The sequence below is a fragment of the Lepidothrix coronata genome, unplaced genomic scaffold (genome assembly GCF_001604755.1).
Source record: "Lepidothrix coronata isolate B3197 unplaced genomic scaffold, Lepidothrix_coronata-1.0 Scaffold3, whole genome shotgun sequence".
Classification (NCBI taxonomy): Eukaryota; Metazoa; Chordata; class Aves; order Passeriformes; family Pipridae; genus Lepidothrix; species Lepidothrix coronata.
The window spans coordinates 1,172,017-1,197,658 of NW_016690183.1; the positions used below are offsets into that span (position 1 = coordinate 1,172,017).

At 38.3% G+C, this 25,642-nt stretch overlaps 1 protein-coding gene across 3 annotated transcripts in view; it reads left to right on the top strand.

Moving 5' to 3' along the window:
* The first annotated feature begins 247 nt into the window (after positions 1-247).
* Positions 248-25,642, top strand: part of CTDP1 (CTD phosphatase subunit 1) — a 109,306-nt gene continuing 83,911 nt past the window's right edge. For 2 of the 3 annotated variants that reach the window (XM_017823057.1, XM_017823067.1), the window contains exons 1-6: positions 248-340; positions 13,389-13,472; positions 16,826-16,919; positions 18,264-18,392; positions 19,730-19,880; positions 24,471-24,565. In XM_017823057.1, coding sequence (XP_017678546.1) covers positions 13,432-13,472; positions 16,826-16,919; positions 18,264-18,392; positions 19,730-19,880; positions 24,471-24,565 — 510 coding nt within the window. In that variant the 5' untranslated portion in view covers positions 248-340; positions 13,389-13,431. The remainder of the gene's footprint in view (positions 341-13,388; positions 13,473-16,825; positions 16,920-18,263; positions 18,393-19,729; positions 19,881-24,470; positions 24,566-25,642) is intronic. The other variant, XM_017823049.1, reaches the window with a different exon arrangement.

A 25,642-nucleotide genomic window follows, 5' to 3' on the forward strand; every position in this document is an offset into this window, starting at 1 on the left:
GCGCCGGCACTCCCGACCCGCCCGGGGCGATGGAGGAGCGGGAGGAGCGCGGCGGCGGGCCCGGCGCGGAGGGCCCTGCGGCGGTGGCGGAGATCCGCGCTCCGGGCCCGCGGCCGCTGCGGCTGCTGGAGTGGAAGGTGTCGGTGGGCGCGGCGGTGCAGATCGGGTCGGTGCTGGCGCTTTGCGCGCCGCTGCCGCCGCCCGCCCCGCCGCCGTCCGCCGCCGGGAGCGGCCCCCCCGGGCGGGCGCAGCGCGGCGGCGCCGAGCGCAGGCTGCGGGCGGAGCGGCCCGGCGTGGTGCGGGAGCTCTGTGCGCGGCCCGGGCAGGTCATCGCGCCAGGGTGAGTGCGGGGCTGGGGCGGCACCCGCCGCGTTCGCGCCTCTCCTGAGGGGGCCGGGCCGGGCCCTGCTCACAAAGAGCCTTCCTGAGGAGCTCTGCGCAGGGAAGCAGCCGTGCGAGGAGGAGGAGGAGGAGGAAGCGGCCGGGGAGGGATCGTGCTGCAGTCCCGCGTTTCAGAGCGGAGCGCCTCGCTGTGGGCCCTGTCGCAGATAGCTGCGCATCTCCCGGCTGTGTCGGGGGAAATCACAGAACGGGTCAGGTTGGAAGGCACCACAGTGAGCCATCTGGTCCAACCTCCCTGCTCCAGCAGGGTCATCCCAGAGCACATGGCACAGGATTGCATCCAGATGATTTTTGAGTATCTCCAGTGAGGGAGACTCCACACCCTCTCTGGGCAACCTGTTCCAGTGCTTGGTCACTCGCACAGTAAAGAAATTCTTCCTCGTATTTGGGTGGAACTTCCCGTGCATCAATTTCTGCTTGTTGCCTCTTGTCCTAAAATACTTTTTTTTCTTTTTTAGTTTGGCAGTTCACTCTTAGGTTGGTGCAAAACTTAGATAGCAAATGTATTATTTCCTACTCGATAGCAGGAATTTTAATAGTGGTGCGAAAAGACATTTTAATATTACTGAGTACCATACATCTAATAGCAGCAGCCTAAATGCTTTTAATACTGTAGGTGTTTTAATGTATAAGGCTTCACAAATATAAAAATGAGGTAGTGTAATTTGAACTCTCAGAAGAGCAAGGGATTAAATGAGACTTTTTTCCATGGTTTTGCAATGGGTTTGTCTTGATGTTATTTGACTTTTAAATTCTTAATTGCCTAATAGATAGTGGGCCTCTCAAATTTCTAGATTAATTTGGGCTAATAATTTGCTACCCTGTGCTTCAAGCAGATTTTTTTTTTTCCTCAGCAGGAAACTAATGAAAAACTCTAGCAAGCTATTTTTTTTTATTGCAGTTCTCTTGATTTTTGAGTGGGTACAGCCAAGCCTAAACTTTCTTGATTGAAAGTCACTAGTATATGCAAAACATCTGTGTATGGGGGTACTCTCAATGGTTAGGAAAAAACCAATCTGATTCATTTTTATATCAGTCAATAATATAACGTGCTACAGATGAGATACAAGCTGTGCTTTTCTTGCTACAGAGATCTCTCTTTCTGAGATAAGACTGTGGCTTTCCTTTTGTGCCACATCAGTGTTCTGCTGTTGCATCTAGTGCAACGTGGACCATCTTTAATACCTGATCTAGAACAAAGGTACTGTGTCAGACTAAAACACATGTTAAGAATATAGAGTAAAATTTTAAAACACCATGTGCATTGTGAAATTCATCTTGATAGTGCCGAGTAGAAGGGGAGATATCTTTATCTTGTCTTTTTGTTGTATTAGCTAAGCATTTGGGAGGAAAAACAAAATATAAAAATATTCTGTATGGTAAATATAATCAGTTTAAAGTAGTCTGGCTCTGATGTAGCCACATTGTAGGTTTAGCTTTTCTCAGTGTAAACTTCAGGACTTGAATGCATCAGTTTTTATACAGTGATCTTATTGGATTTGTCTGCTCTTGAGTCACAAGTCCTTGCTTTGAGACAACTAGAAAATAAATTGTGTTCTTTATTACTGTTGTTGTTGGCTTCTAAAACATTTTTATTGTATGCCACTAAAAGTTAGTATTTGATATTGAACATTACTAGGTGTTACACGTCTGGAATTCCGACTTTTCGGTGTACATTCTGTGTTGCATGCTTTAGTGGTATTTACCATGTGAGTGCAAAAGAAAAGCTCAAGTGAAGAGACAGAATAAGCATGACCTAAGGGTAGTAGAACTGGTCAGCAGTTGAAGACTTAACTGCATTTCTTTGGTCACTTAAAAGTGTTTTGTTTTTTGGTGTTTTTTTTCTTTTGGGGAGAGCATTTAATCTCTTGCCTGTGGCTTCCCATTTTGTGTAATAGAAATAATATTTCGTTACTTATCAGCAGTATTTCAATATTTGTTCATGTTGTGCATTCTTGACATACAGGTGTGATTTAAGTAGGTAACATAGCTGTCTCCAGAAAATAACAGGTTTTTTAATCCAGACTATTCAGGATGGTAGGTGCCATGCTACCTTCAGAAGAGTCAACTCTGTCAGTTTAGCCCCACATTCTCTATAACCCAAAAATATTTGCAAATATTTGTCCAATCCTGAAACACTGTAGGAAACCTTGTTTCTCTGTCATGTATTTTTCCCTCCCATCAGAAAGTGAAAACATAAGTTCATCAGACCTCCTTATTTGAGAGCATACAGTGTGAGTGATCTGAGGTTTCTTCTATGTCAGTTTTGTCATCATTATTTCTGAAAATGATGACATCTTTTAGCACAAGTCTCTCCCTATTAAGAAGACACATTTCCAACTTTTAGTTATTTTTCTTTTATATCAGGCATGAGATGAAATCTTTTGCTATGTGAAAGTAATTTTGCACAAATATAGCGCTTAATTTTCCTGTAGTTTGGCTACCCACTTTTTAGCATTGGCAGGCATGCAAACTGTCCACAGAGCAGAGAGGATGGAGAGGATGCCTGCCCAAGGCAGGCAGGAGGTGACTTTTGCTTATTTTAGCAGAGGTAGGCTTGCATCACACGTTTGACTGGGGCTTGAGAGAGGAGCATGTTTGACCTGTTAGGACAGATAGCAGGGGTGACAGTAAGCAGTTAACGAAAGGCCTTTGATGTTAATGAAGCATAATTTCTATGCTTGGCAGGAGCAACAAATAAAATGTCTAAAATGCTGCACTGCTCTGTGTATTATTAGTGCCAGTCACCCATCAGTGTTAATCATTCTGAAGCTGCTACAGGTGTGTCAGGATTCAGGGTTGGGTCATCCTTAATGTTTTATGTGAATATTTATATAATCATTTCTAATATAAAATGATGATCTGCTTTTGGGCCCTGCTGATGGGATAAGATTATAACAAGTCTCTAGTTTGGTTCACATTAGTAGAGTATTACAGAATATTTATTACCTGTACATTTTACCTGGATGTCTTTCTGTCGTATCACATAGTTTTAATAATGAAAACTTGCATTATTCTACAAAGCATATGTAATAAAAATCTTGTTTAAACCTGCCTGGATTGTAGTGAAGCAAAACTTGTATTTTCTCTTTTTCGAGAAGATAACAGGAAAAAGGTGGGAATTTGTTCTCTAAAACTGTAGATTTTTGTGGTGTTCCTCAGTGGTTTTTTGTGTCAGAAACTTGATTATATGAAGAAAATATATCTTCCTCAGGTTGCCTATACCGCAGCCTCAGGGCTTAGCTTACCACCCAAGATGAGGACACTTAACCCCAGACCCCAGTACCTTGCATCTTACAGTCTTCTAAGGGGAATAAAATGCTAATGAATTGCACTTTATTTTGAAGTGATGACACTTGTAACAAACTACAGGAAAAACAACTTGTTCTTTCAGTTAAACACAAACGTTTTCATAATATCTTGACAAATATTTAATGAGCTTATAAAAGTCTTGAAAAAACCTTATTGCCAAACACTGAGGACTGTTGAATAATACTTAACTCTATCAGCTCACTCTATCTCATGCTGAATTCCTTTGTATGCTTGGAGTCATCCCATTGTTATGTAGTAAGTTTTGGTATTCATTTTTCTGACCTGTTTACTGTCTCTCTTTTTTATGTTTTTCCCCTTTCCTTCCCACCATATAGTGTGATAGTAAGAAAGCCTACTTTTTAATGCTTCTCTCTGGTGTTTAATTGAATTGGATATTGAAAAAATGCAAATTCTAAATTAGGGGGTTTTGTCTTTCGTTACTTTCTCTTTCTCCTGTTCTAGTTCTCTGGCACCCAACAAATTGGGAGCTCACACTATAGCTCATTGTGCTGAACAGTAGAGGACAAAGTTACTTTTCTTTACATGACCATGTTTTCACAAAACTTGTAGGAACTTCTTTATCTGAGAGAATAAGCTACTCGGTCAGGTTTGGTTGGAAACAGGCATCAGGCTTGGAAGTTACCAGTAGTGTGGTTGTAGGAGCCTTGTGCCTGCAGTTTTTCTTGGTGTGGCTTCCTTAGAACATGGTTTCCTGGTTGCTTCAGGCTAATACAAGAGTTGACTGGAAGGGATGCTCAAACTTCTGTGTACCATTAGCTTCCATTAAGTAGGGCGTTGGAAATCATGTAGCTAAAGATGACTTCGTCTGTCATCCTTTTTTTCTTTCCATCCTTCCCACCCAACCTCCTGTGAAATCATCCATAGCAATCAATTCTCACATTTTGTTCAGTTCCTGCAACAGAAGTATGGTGTTGGGAAAGGGAGGGTAATTTGTCCTTTCAGCAGTAGCCTATATATAGATCAGATCAAAGTGATTGTGTAAATGCCAGTAGGGTCATTAGGGGAATAAATGGCATGTTGGCACTGGGAAATAACATTATTGAGGTTGTACATGTCCAATATGGCATTTTGTATGATAGTCTGTAGTAACACTTGTTCAAACTAAGAGCAAAGGTTTTGTTTTTTCCAGTGCAATGGGGAGGGATTTTTTTCTTTAGTCATATGATGGGACTGAAACTATTTAGATTTAGCTAACGGGGCTGGTGCTGGGTGATTCATGCAAAATATATCATTCATCAGAAACATTTTGATCCAGAAGAACAGTTTTTACTTTGTGCATTATTGTGTGAAAGGTGATAGTATACCATGTATATTACTTCTTACAAACACATCAGTTTTTCTGAGTATGTCCTTTTTTAAGGAAGGAATTGGGATATCACGAGGCCACTATTACACCAGTAAAACAAAACCAAAACAATACTAAAATTGCTTTTCTGCAAGTGTTTTGAGAAAAACTGTAGATTAAGGCAGCGATTTAGACATTTAGAGTAGAACTGTTTGCATTGTTTGCTTGCTAGTTTAAAAATCACATCTAATATTTTGCATCATTCAACTGATGTGAAAGGCAAAGGATCTCGGTCCAAGCTTAGTGGAATGAACTATGAATTCCCGTTCACAGGAAGGAGGGGTGGCAGGTGATTCTAGCCAGGGAAGGCATTGCTTGACAAGAAGGGGACTTCATTAATTTTACAGCTGTTTATTATACTTACCCTTTATAAGCTGAACAGCCTTCTAAAGTGTTGTGCTTAGCTTTTGGAGTGTGTGTTTGGATTCTGGGCTCACTTGATGCTGTTGATGTCACGTGGCTGTTGCCAAATGTGGAGCTACTGCTTCCTTGGTTTGAACCCTTGCTGTATAACTTATAGTCTTGTTCATAATTGCTTTTAAAGGTGTTAAAGACTGTTAAATTTTCCTATGTAAGTGTATTCATTTGGCTTAACAGCAAGTCCCAGAGGAAAACATGCAGAATGTAGTGTTGAGATAAAAGCTTGCCACAATATCCAAAAAGGGAAAGGCAGGGAGGAAACTGTTAAGACTTGAGGATTCTGCATCCTGCAGTAAGTCTCTTTCTGTTTTATTTGTTGTTTGGAAGTAACAGACTATGATTGTTTAAGTGTTTGATTTTTAGTGGGGCAGCTAATGAAATGGTTGGAGAAGGTATAATGTTCTCTGTTAACAGATGCAGCTTTCTAAGGCAGAGGGGAGAGATCACAAGATCCTTCCAGATTTCTTATGCAGAGAGAGAAGTAAAACCCATGTTTACAGCTTTGCTGCCAGCTGTGTGTGTGAAATGGTCTCTTTCTCAGTCACCTTTCTCTGCTTTGGTGTCCAGGCTGTTTTGCTGTTCCTGTGTAGCTGTTTTTCTACATGTGGGCCTAAGGTTGCAGGAGGCAAACCAGATTTGTTCAGGTAATTACAGGTGATCTTGACTCTGAGTAGGAGAAATGCAGTGGTAAGCTGGTCTGAGATAAGGGGAAATTATGTGCCTTTACCTGAACGAGAGATGTATACCTGGGGGTGGGAAGGTGTTAGAGGTGGGATTAGGTTGCTAGACTGTCACCTGGATTTGCAGCAGTTCATCTGTGAATAACATTCTGTAGTAACTGTTGTAAAAGCTAAAGCATGGTTTGAGAAAACTGCAGGTTCAGGTTGATTATTGTGCTCTCAATTAAAAGGGTATACAGCTACCACTCTTCAACTATTTGAATAAATGCCACTTAGGTTGGCAGGTTTCATCACATATGTATGTATTTGCTATGTGTAGATTTGGGTGACTTTTATCCTGCTGTCAGATGGATGTTCCTCAACTCTAAGGCAGAGTTTTGTGGCAAGTATTTGGGAACTGCTGTCTGACTACAAACACTGCAGTCAGAGAGAGGTGGCAATAGAAATGCAAATGCATAAAACAGTAATGTCAGTAGCTGACAATAATAAGGGGGGGAGTGGACTGCAGACTGGTTATTGCTTTAGTGAATTGTTGAGATATGATAGCCTATTTTTATCTGTTATTTTAAGTACTGCTTAATACTAAAGAAACAAGAGTTAAGAGCCTGCATCATTCATTCTGTATGAACTTCATTGTTTCGAGGGGGTTTTATATAAAAGTATAGAAAACTATATTCCTACCTTCACCTTTTTAAGATTCTCCCAAATAATAATACTTCTGGCTTAAAATGTTCTAAATAAAATTGAAAAACCCATTGTAAATCATATTTGAAAAACTTACTAGATTTTATATAATGAGTACTGCAAACCCATTTGCCTTTTTTTTTTATACCTTTTTATTGTTAACTTTTAACAGTGGCTTTTTGTAACATGCAGGAAGCTGTCCACAGATGTGTGCATGGAAGGTGAGAAGGTTACCTCCTTGCTTGTAGCGCAAATTCTTCTCCAGAAATAAATGGAAATACTTAAAGCCTTGCACATTTGCAAATGGAAATAGACTTATTTCAAGCTCAAGATGTTTTTTGGATTATAAATAAAATCCAGAAACTCTGGGCCTAAGTTTCTCTTGGCATTCATGACCTAAGTCTAAGCTTGAACAGATATCTTGCCTGAAAAGTAGAAGAAAAAATTTCACAACACTTTAATTTATAATTGTGAATAGTTTGTGTTTAACGGGGGGGGGGAATCTCAAGACCCATGATTTCCATCTTAGCTTTGGAGAATTGAGATGATGCGTTGAAGTGCGAATTATGTTTTCTGTGAGCTACTGCTCACAGCAGTTTTTCTGTAGTTGTCTTTACCCTCATGTCTACATCATTCTAGGATAGGGCATGGGTATTATTTGGTTTTTTTTTAATTTCTTTTTATTTAAAGGGCTGGCTTTTTGGGTGAGGCTTTTGGGGCTCATGCATATTTGAAATACAGCCTTCTCTGCTTGTCCTCGAGTGTAAGTCAAGTGGCTTCTGTAGTGAACTGCTGAGACATGTTTCTTCCAACATCTTAAAGAGGCTGTATGAACAAGGGCCATGTGTCCCTGTGATCCTTGGTATTTTTAATCAATTATTCAAGGACTTTCTGCTTCCTTCCAGATATTAATGAGGGTTAAATAAATATAAATCCAGTGGTTAAATACTCTTACATGGTATATCAAGGTGATTAAGGCTTTGAAAAAATCCTTGCTACAAAACTGGAGTCCTATGTGTTATAGAGGCTGTGGTTTCATGCAGATTGGTCTCGAGGGCTCTTAGTAGTGGTTCTAAATGCTGCAGTCACACACCACAACATATTGTTCCAGTGTAAGCTAACAAAAATGTCAGCCTTTCAGAAATTGGAGTACATTAAACTGTAGAAGCAGGCTTTAAGTTGAATCTAACTTCATCTGACAGCTAAAAGATTGTGTACTCTTATTTGTTCTAGATCAGTTGGTTCATTCAATAAGGGTTGGTATTAATAATCATTGATCTGAAGATGTGTTCATTTGGTATTTCTACCCCTTGACAGTTGATCTGAGATACCCATGAGCATGCTGTAGAACCAGGGCAGGGACTTTTGTCTCATTTTGCTGCATTAGTACAGTTTTACGTCTTCTAATGCTAATTGCAAGGGTACATGGCATCAGATTGAGAACACCAGCTTTAAGTGATCACGGTGACAACTTGGGCTATGTGTCTCTTGTGGTATTTGATGTGGGTCCTTATCCCAAACTGATCTGAGGAAACTCAGCAATCTCTTGGCTGCTGGCAGACTCACATGAGATACAAGTGAATGCAGAGCAGTGGCTTCATCTTGTAACTTTTGCACTGTATTTTTGCACTATATTTTTTATGCCAGGAACCATTTTCTATGGTTCCTTGAAACAAACTTTACGTAAAACTTATGTCTTCATGACTTGGAGATGTTCAAGCTAGTCTCGAATACGTAGGCAAAATAAATGCTAACAAAGCAGCCTGGTCACTGTGGGGAGAAAATGAGTTGTTGAAACTGCCTGTGTCTTTCCCCAGTCTTAGCCCTGTTTTTAAAACATTTGCAGCATTGATCAGTCACCCTTGCTGGACTGCTTTTATCTTCTGCTTTGACTCTAAACCCAGCAGAAAACTTCGATATGCCTGGTGAGTTCTTCTGTCTTCCAGGGTACTGAAGTGCCAAAGAAGGGGGTGGGCTTTCAGAGGAAACCTCAGGGTGGGGAGGAAAAGAAGTTTGCCTTTCTTTGGCAGCATGATATTGGAGTAGTTGCCTCTGGTAGTGAAGCCAAGCTGTACTAAAGGACATGGCTAATGTACAGTCAAGATAGACTGATTATGAATAACAGAGATAACCTCTCTGTTCCTGTGCTATCCTGGGTTCCCTTAAGGTACAGCTCTTTCTAAGTGTCTCCAGTAAAGCTGTCTCATGGCCACTGTACTCTGCAGCTGGCCAGCCCCTCCTGATGCATGGAGTTGCTGTCTTCTGTGATAGGCTATCTCAAGAAGTTTTTGCTCCTGTTCCCCTTTAAGTCCTGCACTTACTGCTGTGGTTCTTCCTTGCTGGAAGTGTTAGATCATGCTGAGAAGAAAAAAACACTAAAACAAACCAAAAAAACCTAACAAAACCTTTAGGGGATTGCTTTTTGTTTGCACTTTGTTCACTTCAGTGATGACATAAACTGGTTGCTGCAACTGGAGAGTACCATAGATACCAGAACTCTGTGCTGGCTTTCCCAGTGTAATTAACTTACCAGGAACCAGAGCCTGGTTACACTTGATACACAGTTCTTCATTTGGAGTCAGCACTAATGACCATGCCCTAAAATTAGCAAGGGCATTGACTTCCTCTGTTAATAAAAGCAAAATGCTCATACTGGATTTCACTAAAGCTTTCCCTTTTTTTCTGTCCCATGGTGCCAATTTAAAGCAGATATTGTTAAAAGACTTGGTTTAGAAATAGAATAAGTACGGAAGTATTGGAAGAACAGTGACAGGCTTATGATCATCTCCATCCTGAGGCTTTTAGTAAATGTCTGTCCCTATTCATGAGACTGCGGACAAAAAAAGTAAGATTTTGCTATAATGGCACACCTAGTGTCTGTTTGTTTGAAAGCACATCTGGAAGGAATGAGAATAATATCCCATAGTGAGTTACCTTATTTACTAGTTCAAGTTTCACTTAAATCCCACTGTATTTTTTTACTTAAAAGAAACCAAAGAAACCATGTGGGCAGTTTGTGGTCCTATTGCCGTCCTTTGGCTGTCAGGCTGGGTATTGGAGTGATGTACCGCCTCCACAGCCACCCCCAAAACATGTGCCTACCATAACCCAATGGTTCTTACCCGGTTGCTTCCCCCAGCTCACCTGCACAGTTGTGACAGTTTGTAAAACTGGAAAAAGATTTTGCATCATTCGTGGCAGTTTTCCTTGGAACACTTTTGTTGAAGTAGGGGATGAACCCTGCTTCAGTACCCAAGGGGGTACTGAAGGAGTTTGGGGAAGAAGAGGAAGATGCTTTTAATGCTGCCAGCAGTAGAGTGTATTGGAATTCTTCAGATTTGAAGTGCAGAGCAGGTGGGGAATCTGTTTCCTCTCTGTAGAAATGTAGTAGGGAAGGGCTCTATTCTTATAAGTGGGTTTCACTTATGACCCAGAGAAGAGATCAAGCAGAAACCTGAACCTCTGTTTGGTATATGCAGCCATTTAAAAATGCCTTTGATTCAGGTTGCTCTTGTCTGATAATTGTCTTGGATCTTGGCCATTATATTTTGAAAATCCCTCACTTCACCAGTAAAAGGAGAGCTTTGAGGTCTGAAATTCACAACTCATTCTACTTGAGTTCTGTGTTTGTTGCTTTTTAGTCATTAAAGCATATGTACTAAAATTTAAGTATGTTTAAGTCTTTGTGGTGTTCAGGCTTGTGTTCTGCAGCACTGAGTAGTATTGGGCTTTCTTCCTGGCAGAAGTTTGCCTAAGATCCTGACAGTTGTACTTGAAACTTGACCACTTGATTATATGTTGCTCAGAAGTTCATTGGTGCTCTGGAGTTCTTCCTCTGGCCTTTGGGTTAAATGTCAGCACAGAGAACAGTATGACAGAGGGCTTGGTATTGTGTACCTTTTATCTCTAGCACATTTAAATGTGGCAGCTGTGGTCATATTTAGATGTGCAGGGGCAAACCTGATATTTAGTGGTGATGTTTGGTATGAGACCAAGTATAGAGGTGTTGTTTAGGAACAGTATCGATTAATAACTTAGAACTCCAACCTTCTTTTAAGAATCTCTGCTCTTGCATATCCTAATTTGAATCATACCTCAGCCCAGGAGTATGCCAGCTCCTCCTGTTCCATACCTGGAGTGTGAGGTTAGCTTGGATGCAAAGTAGAGAATGCCTAGAGATATTGTGGTTTGAAAACCAATTAATTTGAGGTAAAAACCCAGTCATTGTAATCTCATATATGTTTCTGTAACTCATATCATTGGGGGTGTTTTTTTGGCTTTTTAGGTGTCTGTAATTTCAGATTCATACACTGAACACAGGGTGAAGATGAGCAGTTCTGACATGGTTATTAGTGTGAGTTGGTAGCCTAAAAAGGAGCTTAGCAGTAAATCAAGGTAAAAGACAACAAGACAAATGTATTGTCAAAGAGAGCAGGGAAAAGAGTCAAATAAAGTAATACAAATGTAGGGGGATGAAAGGAGAACTAAGTAATCAAACAGTGAATTGTCAACAGTGAAAGGCCACAAAAATATGTTCACTTGTGCAGTTCTTTTAAAAAATCAAGACTGAGCAATTATTATTTGTTTTCTGTGAACTCTGTACCATGTTTAAAAAAGATCTAAACTGCTCACACAGGAAGAGGAGGTGTAATTTCCAAGCAGATAGTGCCTGCCACTGAGAAGGACATAAATCTGCGCTTTTGTAAATGGCAATACTGGTAGTTTGATGGCTTGTGAAGACTTCTCGTGAAATAAACCTGACCTGAATCTAGTTTTTGCTCTCAAAGAGGAAAAAATCCTCAACATGGGCATGAACTGCAGTTTTGTTGCTACAGTCATCAGTCTTTTGGTCGTTGAGGAACAAGTGACACACTGCAAGTAAGCAGTTGGAGGTATCATTTAAAAAGTGGATTTCTGTTTGGAATTGCCAAACACTTGGTAGTCAGATACAAATGAGACATTTAAGCATGCAAAACAGTTTTCTTTTTGGTGCAGTTTGCTTATTGCGGTACAGGTTAAAGCCACAGAAAAACCACTACAGCCAGCTTATGAAAGAGCCTGGATTTTTCTGGTGGGTTTTGAGGGATAGTTTTTAGCTTTTTTTTACTTGACTTTTTATTTTTCTAAAAAATATTAGGGAGATGCTGCAGCTCATGATCAGAGTTGGTGAAATTTTGTAGTAGCTGAATTATGTCTGCTTACTAGAATTTTTTAAAAATAAGTCTGAAAGATTGGTTCCTCCAACTGTATTGAAGAAAATAAAAGTATCTTATAATGACTGTTCAAGTGTTTGAGAGAAAAAGTAAATGATTATATTTTTAAGACCTGGAATTTTGATAACTAAACAAGGAATACTTTAATTGGACTACTCAACTGAAAAGCATACTTTGTCTTCTAAAAAGTTTGGAATAGTGAATGTTACAGCTTGGGTTTCCAGCTCTAATTTCTGGTTTGATTTAGCTATTGTTTGGAAGAAAGAATAAAATATCCTTTTTTATGTCTTTATTTTAAAATGTGGAAATGCAAGGCTTAAGGATCAAAAACAAAAATATTTTTGTGAGAAGACCGAAGGAATATATGCTTCTGCCATGACACAAGAAAATAATAAGCTAAGATGAAGTCTGTATAGAACTCATCTGCCCCTGTGCTCAGCACTGGTGAGGCCATACCTCAAATCCTGGGTTAAATTTTGGGCCCCTCGGTACAAGAAAGACATTGAGGTGCTGGAACATGTCCAGAGAAGGGCAACAAAGCTGGAGAAGGATGGAGCACAAGTCTGATTAGGAGCAGCTGAGGGAGCTGGGGGTGTTTAGCCTGGAGAAAAGGAGGCTCAGGGAACCTTACTACTCTCTACAGCTATCTGAAGGGAGGTTGTAGGCAGGTGAGGGTTGCTTAGTTCTTCCAAGTAACAAGCAGTAGGACAAGAGGAGATTACCTCAGGTTGTGCCAAGGGAGGTTTAGACAGGATATGAGGAAAAATTTCTTCACAGAAATTGTCGTCAAGCACTGGAACCAGGAAGTGGTTGAGTCACCATCCCTGGAGGCATAAAAGACATGCAGATGTGGTGTTTAGGGACATGGTTTAGTGGTGGACTTGGCAGTGTTAGTTCATTAGACTCATTGATTTTAGAGAAGAGAACCTGAACCCTTCCATGATTTTGAAGTTTCCACATTTGGTTTTCATTACTGTGTAGTTCACTAGTGTATTAATGGAGAGTTGTATCTAATTGAATATAAACTATCTTTGGACAAACAGTGCTTGTTTTTACTGAACTTCTTTGCTAAACCAAGGTTAGAAACTGTCATTAATATATGCTTCAGTGACTTTTAAAGTTGTGACAATGAATAATTTGAATACTTAGTTGGTTGTCTTCTTCCTCATGTTGCTGTAAAAGCATATATCTTAAGGGACTGACACTCAAATCATAAACAGAATTTATTCTTAGAATTCTTTCAGTCTGCAGTTTCTAATTTAGGTGTCTGTAATCTACCTGCAATAAATGGAATACCTACATCTTTTTCAGGACTGTCTTGGTGAGACTGGAAGGGTGCAGCCATCCTGTTGTTATGAAAGGCTTGTGTGCAGAATGTGGTCAGGACTTAACTCAGTAAGTATTGTCAGCTCTTTTTTCCAACTTTGCCTTGCTTCTGATTAGGGGTCCAAGCTCTTTCTCTCATCTAATAAAATCGTAGAATGGTTTGGGTGGAAGGGACCCTAAAGATCATCTACTTCCAACTCCCTTGCCACGAGCAGGGACAGCTTCCACTAGACCAGGTTGCTCAGAGCCCCGTCCCACCTGGCCTTAAACTCTTCCAGGGCTGGGGCATCCACAGGTTCTCTGGGCAGCCTGTCCCAGCGCCTCACCACCCTCACAGAGAACATTTTTTTCCTTATATCTAATCTAAACCTACTCTCTTTCAGTTTAAAGCCATTCTCCCTTGTCCTGTCAAGGACCCATGTAAATAGTCCCTCTCCGGGTCTCTTGTAGGGCCTTCAGGTACTGGAAGTCTGCTGTAACGTCTCTGATGCTTTCTTCCGGGTCTTGGTAATTGTGAATCATACCTGTAATATTAACTGTGAAATGGTAGGTAGTAGTGGAAGGGGGAGAACAGTATTCATACTTTCTGACAGAAGTAGCACTCCTACAAGGAAATCTGAGAGGGAGTTTTCCTCTAAAGTTAAATTTCAGCATAGAGTACTCTTTCACATTTCCTTTAAAAAATTGTATCTTTTGAGATTGGCTCATTAAATTGTTGCTTAAATTTGAGTGGTGTGAATATATTAATTTTTGATCACGTGATTGATAGTGTAATCATATTTCTTTACTGAAAAATTGCTGCTTCTAGACAGGAATCTGTGTTCCTTGTGGATAAAACCAACACATGAAGAGGCAAGATCTAGGCCAGTTCTGCCAAGTGTCTTAATTTATTTTTGCAATTTACACAAGGCACTTGTTTTGTCATTCTGAAATTTTTGAATGTGTGCCCTCTTTGTCCTTATATGTATGACACTGTAGTCACAGATACATTATTTGGAACTGCATTTCAATTTAGCCATTACAGGGACTTATAACTAGGAATATGAGCGAATAAGATGCCATAAGGGTACTTGAGTTACACTTCACGTTACAAATTTAGGACTTAATACCTGTGCATGCTCTTTTTCTGTGGAGGTAGTGTAGGGTAACTTAGTACCCTAGGTAGAAGATGTAAAGAGCGTGCATACAGACACAAATTCTCGTCACATTGTATCCTACTTTGCTTTCCATGTTCTTATCGCTGAGGCTGAGAGTTGTGTGGTGTGTCAACATTGACTTGATAAACTTGAGAATTTATTTACACCTGTGCAGGTATAAATAGCTCTGAGGTAATAGCAGTCCTGTCAATATGACCTTACTTCATTTGTACTGTGTCTGAATGAGAGCTAGCTTGTCTCCAGTGCTTTCAATTTAAGGCTGTTAGAACTGTTTTCAATTTTCTGTGAAATATTCTGCCACGGAACTAAAGGAATTTAAGCCTTAAGCCAAAAAAGAAAGCAAATTTGAAAGATAATTGTATTTCTCCTTTGCTCTGTCTCATTGCTAATACACTTGGTAAAGAGAATGTTTCTTATGCATATCAAATTACTAATTCAACAGCTGTTTTCCAAAATGGGTTGTATAGTCGCCTGGATTTTATAAATGAATGTCACATGCTCATTTTGTTTGGCAGGAAATACTTTGGTTTCATTTTAATTCATGCTCATTATTAAGATTTATGTTACGAGCATTATCCCATAAACTAGTGCAAGTGGACTGAATGTTGAGAAAGTTATGCAATACATACTCAGTCAATGGTTGGATATAACTTTTAATAAGAAGTTGAATGTTAATATTTTGTAAACAAGTATAATTTGACAAATCTAACAAAGGATAATTATGAATAGGGCTTTGTCTGCCCTGAATGAATACTTGATTTGAGGTTTGAATACAGTCACATCTAAATATTGCTATACTGCTATCATTTCATTAAAAATCCAGATGAATTCAATGTATCCAGTAAATTAATTTTTCTCTCTTAATACTCATTACTGTGTCTTTGTGTCCATGTCTTCATTTTATACAAAATGGCTTAAACATCTGAAATAATGTGTTACGTCTGCTGAACCTACATCAGAAGGCAATTCAAAAGCATTGATGCTTTTCTTGCTTAAAGAAAAGCATACAGCCAGTTGCATCCTTCCTGTTAAACAATTCTTAATGCTGATTCAACTAATGGTTGAAAACGGTTGTTTTTAAAGGCTTGTTTAAAATGTCACTGAGGATTATATCTGAGTTGTTCTGAACTCTGAAGCAAAGGATGTAAGATGCTAAAATGTAAACTTTGGACCAAATGAAATATCTTTCCTTCTTGGGCATCGATGGTGCCAAACGCTAGGGTACAGTAAAAGCGTATCTGTCTGTGGTTGTGTCTGCCTCAACACAGCGCAGTAACAGTTGTTCCTCAGCAGCTTTTTTATCATGAAGTGAAATCTGGGTTAAGTTTAAATCTTGTAGATATGATACCAAATCTTGTTCTTGGCAGGACTGGTAATTGGGAGAATTAAAAGATGTGCATGTGTCACACAGAACAAAATTTGTACAGTAATATTTTTAATGTTTCTGAATCATAAATTAGATGTCAAAGTTTTAAATAAAGTGATCTGTGTAAGCTGGAAGCTAGTGATACTGATGATCCGTAGGATTACTTGGTCAATTTTCGAGGAATTTTGGATTTGTGTGTGTACTCACACACACACTCACATATACACACCAGGATGATACCTGTTCTGCGTGTGTTAGTATTTATCTGTGTATCGTGTGGATACACACATGAGTAAGGCTACGTGTGTAACATACACGTAAAATAAATACATGCATATGCGTAACTCCTCTTCTGTTTGTGCCTATGGGAAGAGCACGTGTGGGGTTTTTTTCGAATGCTTTTCTTGAAGCAACAGTCACCTGTAAGTCACTCTACTGTGTGTAAAGAGTAACTTTGCCTATCCTTAGCTTAAATTTATTTCATAGTCTGGCTTGGAAAAAAGTAGACAATTGCATGCAGAGTGATTGCGAGAAAAGGAAGGGAACAGTTTTAAATATGAATGATTTGGTGGTTGTACTTAGTTTATAGCTTGCTTTCTAGTGCAAATCAACACACAGATGTGTGTTTCATCGTAGTGTCCTTTGTCATGAAATAACCATATGGAACTATAACATATTATAGTGACTTTTTGCAGAGTTTTTTCTAGTGAGCTCCTTTGATTTCTATCCATTTTGTCTAGGAACTTGCATTAACAAGAATTTGGAAGTGTGTTAGTCAAAATAGCTCTCTTAAGTCATAGCTTTTGGTGGGGACTGGTTTGATACTACAGATTTTAGCATGTTCAACTTTTCACTAAACTGTTGCTCTCTTTTGATGCTTCTTTTTCCTATGTGATTAGGATACGAAGCAGGAATGGAAAGCAGAATGTGCCATTATCCACAGCAACCGTGTCAATGGTTCACAGTGTCCCAGAACTGAAAGTTAGCTCTGAGGTAAGTACCATCATGCTTGCTTTATTCACACCTTTCACAGTAGCTCCACAGTTGAGAAACTTAATTTATACTTCACACAGAAAGTTTGGGGTTGAACATCAGTAGCCTATGGTTTTTGTGTATTAACTTCATGGAGATTGATTGTTTTCAGGTTTTATACTTTTTTTTTTTGAGCTGTGTACTGAAGAGATGGCACATCTGACAGCCTGAAAACTTACTGGTGGAATGTTTTTATCTCTAAGAATGAGGAGTTAGTGGAAAGCTCCACTAGCTGAAATGTATTCAAAGCTTGCAATATCTTTAAAACCTAGCTTTACCCTTCACGTTGTAATTGCTCCCAGTAGGTATAGTGAAGCTTGTTTGTTTGCAACTTGCCTGTATGTTAAAATTGTTTCATTATTTTTCAAATATTCTGTTAATCTGAGTTGTCAAAATATGCTTGTTTGTCCCTCAGTTTCTTAACTTATTTTTTTTCTTAACTTATTTTTTTTACTTTATATTGCTGCTTACTTTTTTTTTCTGGTAACTCTTAGAAGAACACCAGTGAGAGGAACTGTGAAAATATAAGCAACTGGAAGTGTCCCCATCATAGAGACTTAGAAAGGGCAGTTCACACTTGGCTCCTGCTGCTTTGTAACTTAACTTTGCTTTTAAGTTTATCTGTCTTGAGGGTAACACTGCAACTTGCTATCAGAAGTGGGTCAAGTGAACACAGAGCTTAATGTGGTACTTTGAAAGTTTGTAAATGTGCACAAGAGGAGTAAACTTCTCTCAGATTTACTGGAGTATAAGAAATTTGATAATGTTGCCCACATAGGACTACATAATCTTAACTAAATATGTCTGAAGGCACATATTCTTTAATCTGAAGATGACAGTTATAATTCTGTCATTAGCAGCTTCAGTTTTATAGTCACCCTGGTGTTGTCAGCCAGATTGCACCTAATTGATGCAAAATTACTGAACGTAGCAGTCAAAGTTCTCAGACCTACTGATGAACTTTTTGTTTGTGTACCCCAGAGCTACTGTTATTTCCTCTCAAGACACTAGGTCTTAAATTAATTTGATGGTTTACTTATTTATTAAATTTGAAAGTTGTGCTGATCTTATCAATTTTAAGAGTTACAAGCGTCACAAAGATCTGAAAGTAGACTTTGAGAGTGGGGTTTTTTTCTGTAGAAAAACTGCTAGCAAAGCTGTCATTGCTACAGTTACGTTGAAGCATAACTTCTTATGCAGTTAGTTTGTAGCAGAACTACTTCCCAAGTTTACAATTCACAAAAGGCAACGAACCTAATTTTATTTGTTTTAAGTTAAGCTTAGCAGTGAATATTTTTGTTACAGCAAGCTGAGCAGCTAGGAAGGGAAGATCAACAGCGACTACATCGAAATAGAAAACTGGTGCTCATGGTAGATTTGGACCAGACATTGATCCATACTACAGAACAGCACTGCCAACAAATGTCCAACAAGGTATTTGGTGGTAACTTTCAAACCCGTGTAACAATAGGAATGTTTCTAGCATTTAAATGATGTTTTTTTAAGAGAACATGCTGTGATTAGATAAAAGTGCAATTAAAGAATAACAGAAAATGAGAAACAAGTCTTCTGAAATGTGTTCCTTTCTCTCTACATTGAAACCGACAGTTTTCTTTCGTCCATTCAAGCTTTCCTGCACTTTTTCAGTCTAATCACTTTAAAAGAGAAATTTCAGGTAGCTAATTTTAATCTCTGCTTTCCTTTCTCTGCAATTCACAAACTGAGTACTCGGTAATGAAACTATTTTCCCTCCAAGTCTGAGATGGATATAGTGAATTACTGTTCAAAGTCCCTTTTTGAGCAATTCTCTGCGTTGCTATGTTTGTCATTCCTTCAGTATGTCTAGTTTTTTTATCCTCTTTGGGGATTTTTTGAGTGGGGAGGGAGAGGTGGTGTGTTGCTTTTTAATTTCTTCATTAAATGCTTGTCATTGAACTGATAAGGACTGTTACCTTGTAACATTTTCAATTTGGAAACTTTAAAACAAGAAGCATGTTGAAATGTGTCTAGGGTGTCTTTGAACCAGAGGATGCAAATTCAAATGTCAGTATCATGCAAACTGTGATTGCTTATTTGTTTTTTCTTTCCTCTTGACATTCTTGCATGTCCAGTAGGTTCAACACGTGTTTACACTTCCTAGCAAAAACCAATGTACATTGCAATGAAGAGGAAAGGGAACCGTGAATATTCAACTTAAGGATTAAAAAACCCTCCATTTTTACCTGAAAGGCTATGCCTTTGCCTGTGTAAATGCATGGTTTGAAGAAAAATACTTTTTAAAATATTGAGATTTTTGACTGGGATCTTTATCTACAAGCTTCCTTCCTGGTTTGCATCTGGTGGTTTATTTGCATAGACATCATATTTTTTCATCCAACAAAGTCTTTCTCTGAGCTCAGTTCGTGTATGTGTGAAGTTCACTGAGAGATACTGACTGGAGTGAGATCCTGAACTTTTCTGAAAAAAGCAGCTTGAGAAATTTCTCGGATTAGTTTGCCATTAGTAAAGATTTGATTGAAAGCCACACCTGTATCATAACCTTTTCAACAGTTCAGCTTCCTGCATTTGAAAACCTTATTGTTGGACTGCCTGGCACAGAGCAAAAATGTGCTTCGAATTTTATTCATCCACATAATCTTGTGGCCAAAACTTGCTTTAGTCTAGTCAGACCAAATAAAGGTAGTGGAAGTCATGGAAGAGGGCACTTCTGGAATGCTGACCTTTTTTTTTTTTTACTGTTTTGATAACATTCAACATGCTTTTTCTTCTAGGGAATATTTCATTTCCAGTTAGGTCGAGGTGAGCCAATGTTGCACACGCGTTTGCGTCCTCATTGTAAGGAATTCCTGGAGAAAATTGCCAAGCTCTATGAATTACATGTTTTTACTTTTGGCAGCAGGCTGTATGCACATACAATTGCAGGTGAGTAGTATGTTTACGTTTTAACAATATTTGCATCCTCAGCCTTCATACTCACATGACTAATTTTCCTTCTGTGGTTGTTTTTAAGTATTTGTTCTTTGTTTTGTGCAAAGCCATCTCCTAAATAGTCCTGTAAGTAGAATTCTTAGCTTGTTTACAAGACAGTGCCTGTATGGCCTGTAATAGAAGAAATAATCTTTTTCCACCATCAGATGTGCTTTAGAGAATCAGATTGTGGCATGACAACTTGTGCCTTCTTATTGAATTAAGGAATTATGTCGATGGGCTCTAAAAATTATCTACAAAATCACTTGTCTTAAAAATCTAAAATAACCATTCCATAAAAACGAACAATGTGAGATTATCTCCTCCTGTGGGGAACACCAACCCCCCCACATTGTTTCCTTCCACCAAAGGAAATTTTGCTGCTGTAAAATAGTTTACAGCAGTTCTATTTATGTCCTGGAGCTGAGATGCACTTACTTCAGGAAAAACAGAAGTCTAGCAGTATTTTCACATATTCTTTTCAAGAACTTAGAAATATTTTCTCCTAGTAAATGAAAACTTGCATTTGAATTATAGCAGTGGTAGTCTATTGTGTGGGTCACTGAATGAAATTTTTTTCCAAGTAGAAAAGACAACTGCCTTGGTTATGCAAGGATATGGGTCAGAATCACGTTAGGAATGTGACCGTATGTTTAAACTGTCAAGATGGGGTGAAAGCCAATTTTAGTCTACCCTGGCATTATCTTTATCAAGTCTGTTGTCTAAGACAATATAATTAACAATGTTTTAGGTTGACTCTGCATGTCAAATTGTCCGTGCTGCTGTTCCATGTCTCCTAGCTTTTTTTTAAGTTGTCTTTCACACCTACTTTTTTTGTGTTATTGCCAGGAGTGCTTTGAACAGCACTGTCCCAGTTATCCCACTTCTCGGCAAGAGAGGAAGATTCCAAAATAGTCAGAGTGCTAACTATCCTAGTTAACTTTCAAACAGTTTAGAAAAAAAATATATAAGTAAACAATTCTTTATACATGTTGAATACCACAGAAGAGGCTTGTAATGACAAATACGAGACTTTTGAATGACAACATACAATATTTCTGTAATCAGAATGTGATGCTATTTGTAGTCTGCAGCTAATTCTCCTTGAAAGAAAGTTTGAGAGCCGTGTCCTGTCCTGCCCATCCAAGTGAACATTTCTATTACTCAGTCTTTATTGACTATTGTTTGAAGAATGTTCCTAAAGCTTTGTCAGTCTCACTGTTGGATTATACATTGTGTACTGCTAATGCATTGACACTTCTGTACCCAGCTGTTCTTCTTAGAGTCTGTTTTTATCTTGTGTAACAAAAGGGGGATAGTTTCTCATACACTAGGTTTAAATACCTGTGTGGTATTTAGAAGTGGGTGGACGATCTTCCTCACCTCTACCTGTGTACCAAAATCTGGCATGTGGCCTAAGGCCGGAAGATGTATACCAAATAAAATCAGAAGATGTATAGCAAATAGGCTTTAGAGCCAGGGAGAAGAATGAGTTGCAGAGGTAGTTAACTCATAATATAGGAGTGCTCAATCTTCTCTTTATGTGTGATTTGGTCCTCTGCCCATTTTAATCTCCGAGGTAAAATTTGGATTACTTTACAGTCCCCATGCTAGGATAGACTGATACTTGAAATGTTACAAGCATCTTAGTGGGCATCATACTCAAGCTGCTCCATTATTCTATAGAGGAAATGGCCACCAAATGAGCTAGTTAGGGTATTGCTGCTTCCCTGTATCCCCAGACTTCTGGATTTTTGCCTGAAGTTAACCTCATCAAAGGCATTCGAACTGCAAGTGAATTACTTGTGCAGTAATGGTGATAGTTTCAGTTGAAATCTGTGGAGAAACAGTTGATACAGTCTTTGGTCTCTTGCTCACCTGTGCAACCAAGATGCAGTAACAGAAATACGTAGCTGATACGTACAGAGAACACTTGATGGCAGTATTGGTTAAATGATTTCTCACAGAGACCTGTCAGTTTGATATTTTATCGTTATTCCTATGTTACATAAAGAAAGAACTTGTAACAAAATGTTGGGGATTTTTCTCATAAGAAGAAGGTTGTTTCCTTACATCCTGTATATACATCCTATATTTCTTTGTGAAATCTGAACTCTGGGCTGCACCTTTCATGTCCTAGAAGGCTTTTGCAAACAGATAATATCTTGTTGGTCCTTTTCTCTCATCTCAGCTGCCTTCTATCATCTGTTAAGTGGGATTAGCTGATAATTGTAAACACCATTCATATCTGCCGAAATAATTTATCCTAAACCCCTTATTGGTTTGACTCATTTACAGAATGGTATCTAGTAGTATGTTTATGAAGATGAGTTTGGATTTTATAATCTAGAGTTTCCTGTAGTATTTCACCACTACATAATTATTTTGGCCAATTGTAGCCTCTGCTTAGTTTTATCTTGGTGGAAATACCTGCATCTACTTATTTTTAATGTAACGATTTTAGTCAGATTTATGTTCTATTTGCTGTCATATACCAATTAAAAGTTAATGTTTCAATTATAAGAGTATGTGCTTTACTCACTAGCTGTCTTGTTTGCTCTTGCATGGAGTAGAATTGCTGAATAGGAGAGTGAATAACCAATATAGTCTTTTAAAGATTGTATTAACATACTATTGCTGAAAACAAATTATGTACGATGAGTAAAATCTTATCTGCCCTTCCCCTGAGATGCAAAAACATCAGGGTTGTTTGTTATGTTGATTTAGTTGACTAGGGAGGATCTAAAAGAAACCAAACAGTTTGACCTGTGAAGAACTTTCTCAAAAGACCAGTACTGTTTTCTGTGTTATTCAAGTAGCTTTGAAAGACCCGACTCTGTTAAGGTGGGCTTTTATCTGTGCAGATGGATCTTTGAGCGGTATCCTCAGTGTAGCAGCTTATTGATAAACCTTCACCAAACATTGCCTTTGTTATGCTACCTCATCTCTAATCCCTGGCAGACAGGGTTTCTGCGTTTGGGCTTTTTTAGTTCAGCTTCCTTTTTCTTACAGTTTTAGCTAGACAACATTGCAACTGAGTGCATCGTTGCGATTTTACCATGTAGTCACTGCACTCCTGTCCAATTTAGTGTATTAAAACAATTAGTGGAAGAGAATTTTATTGGGAAGAACAGCAACTTGTATGACAGCTTATGTAGTTTGTCAAAGTATCTGTGTGTATGGCAATAAATCTTTGTAGCTAATTCTCTCAATTCATTATGCCTAGGTACTGCAAGGGTCTCACTACAGGGGATGATTCTTCGAGTTTGCAGCAATTCTTAAGCATAGTCGGGTGAGTTAAGGTTGAACCTCTGTCCTTAACTCGGAATTTTCTTGCTTTTATGGGTTTTAAGTTATTCCAATTACACATTAATATTAAGTACATATAAGATCAACTTTCAGACGTGATGACTGATTTTTTTTTTGATTTTTTTTTTTTTAATTTATACCCTCTGTTTTTGAACTCCCAACTTAATGTACTCCTGGGAGCTAGACAGCTAAAAAGACTTGAACGTGTTGTCTGTGAAAATCTCAAAGCTCCTTGAAAGAAAATTAAAGTTGGTCCTTAGAGTCTGTGGTCATTTTGAACTCTGTTTCTGACAATAAGATGACCACCATTTAAAATAAAAGAAAATAAAACTTTAAAAAATTGTTCCCAAGTAAGTATTGACTGCCTTGTATTATTCATAAGAATGAAGTTGATGCTAACTTCAGTACAAATTCAGTAAAATGAAAATACAGATTAGCATGTAAAATGCCAGTTTCTTTCTAAGCGATTAGGTGACTTTGATCTGGTCATGAGGGTGAACTTCATTATTGGAGACTACTTCAGAAGCATATGCATGTGTGTTTGTACACCCAAATCACCACTTTCGTAAATAAGGGCATTTTACCTTGCTTTAAGATCAGCTAGCACAGCTTCTGTTTCAGTTTTGGTTTGTCTTTTTTTTTTTTTTTTAAAGAGTGCAGTCAGAAGAGTTACTGCAACTGGGCCTAAATATTTCTAGGAATCCCAGGATATGTTTATTATATGTAGATGTACTGAAGTAGTTCTTAGAGGTACAACTTAAAACCTACAAACGCAAGAGCTCCGGCTGGAACTGTCCCTTAACTTGCCCACTGTGCTTAAGTATTGCAGCACATTGCCGACTCTTGAGACTTCTCTGCAGTCCCTAGGAATAATGAGCTAAGGAGAGCATTTAGCTTTAAAGAACCAACTATAGAGAAATAAATGTAAGTTGCAAAAGTCATGTATATTTATCACCTGCCATATCTCTTTCAGCCTTATTAATTTGGCGGTCAAATTAAGTTACTTTCGTTTCAGTTTTATTGCCATCTTGAAAGACAGTGAGATGGGATTTTTAAAATTAATCCAACTGAATTAGCTACAAATACTTGATCTGCTGTACTTTCTCCCATGTAACCTCTTACCCTAAAATTGTCTGTTAAACTTCTGTTGTGCCAACTAAAAGAGATGAATTATGTAGAACATCAATAAGGAACAAACATCTTGAACATTAACTTTTTAATTTCTTCTTCCAAAAGGATTTTTGGACCCTGAAAAGAAGCTTTTTTCCCATCGGATATTGTCAAGGGATGAATGTATTGATCCATTTTCTAAAACTGGGAATCTTAGGTATGTATACAGGTCTTAAGCATTATGCAAAACAGGACAAACAAGGAGAGAAAATATGCTAAATAAAATAAAAAGTACTCCCTCTGTACTTGTCATGTTTATAGTCCTTTATCTGCCTCTTAAATATCAACACCATCTCAGTAAAACTGAGATATTAGGCATTGCAGTATTTCATCTACTTAATGGGTTCTGTGGTGGCAGAACAGTGAAAGTGTGAAGCAATGGCATCATGTTTTCACTTGCACTTTTTATTCTTGCAACAACCACATTTCCACTTTGTCTTGTGATCTTTATAATGATTTGTATGTTGTGGGTTTTCTTAATTAAACCAAAACTCTCAGTTCGAGATTAATTTATAATTGGGTATCTAGTATTCTGGCTTTCAAATGTGCCATAAGCAGGTTCTCTTCTCTAGTGTTTCTTGAAATTTGGTCATCTAGAGCCTTGAATTCATATTGTAATCTAAATTCGCGTTCACACGTTTTTCAGAGTATGAAAACAGATATGTTTCATCTAGCTTTATGAAATACTAAAAATTATTGCCTCTCTGCATCTGTCTGTAGCAAATGAGAAGCTTTTTTCTTCTCTTGCTCTGATTTTTAATATGCACTTTAGGTACTCTTCTTCCTCCACCTAGATGAGAGGTGATATTAGTATTTTTGCTTCCTTTATCTTGGATTGGATGAGCCTACTCTTTAAAAACTCTTCTTGTGTCTTTTTTCCTATTTATATATAGGTAGTGTATTGGCCATGTGATAGTTGGCTTCAGGCTGTTTGTCAACAAAAACAGTGAAAACTAGACTGAAATGTTGTAATGTTTTGTTCTTGCAGAGGTTTGTTGGTTTCTGCTTCTAGCCTTTGGGATGAAGATTTTAAAATAGGTGTTTCTTTTTTTATTAATTTTAATCTGTTTGAATATTGTATTTTGAATTCTGTAATTTTAGTATTGCTGAGATTTTTGTAAGTTAATGAATAATCATATTCTGCAGACATGCTCATAATAAACCAGAACATCAACAGAAACTACTTTCATTGCTATATAAATTTCTAAAACTGGATCAATTTTATCAACTCTTCTGTC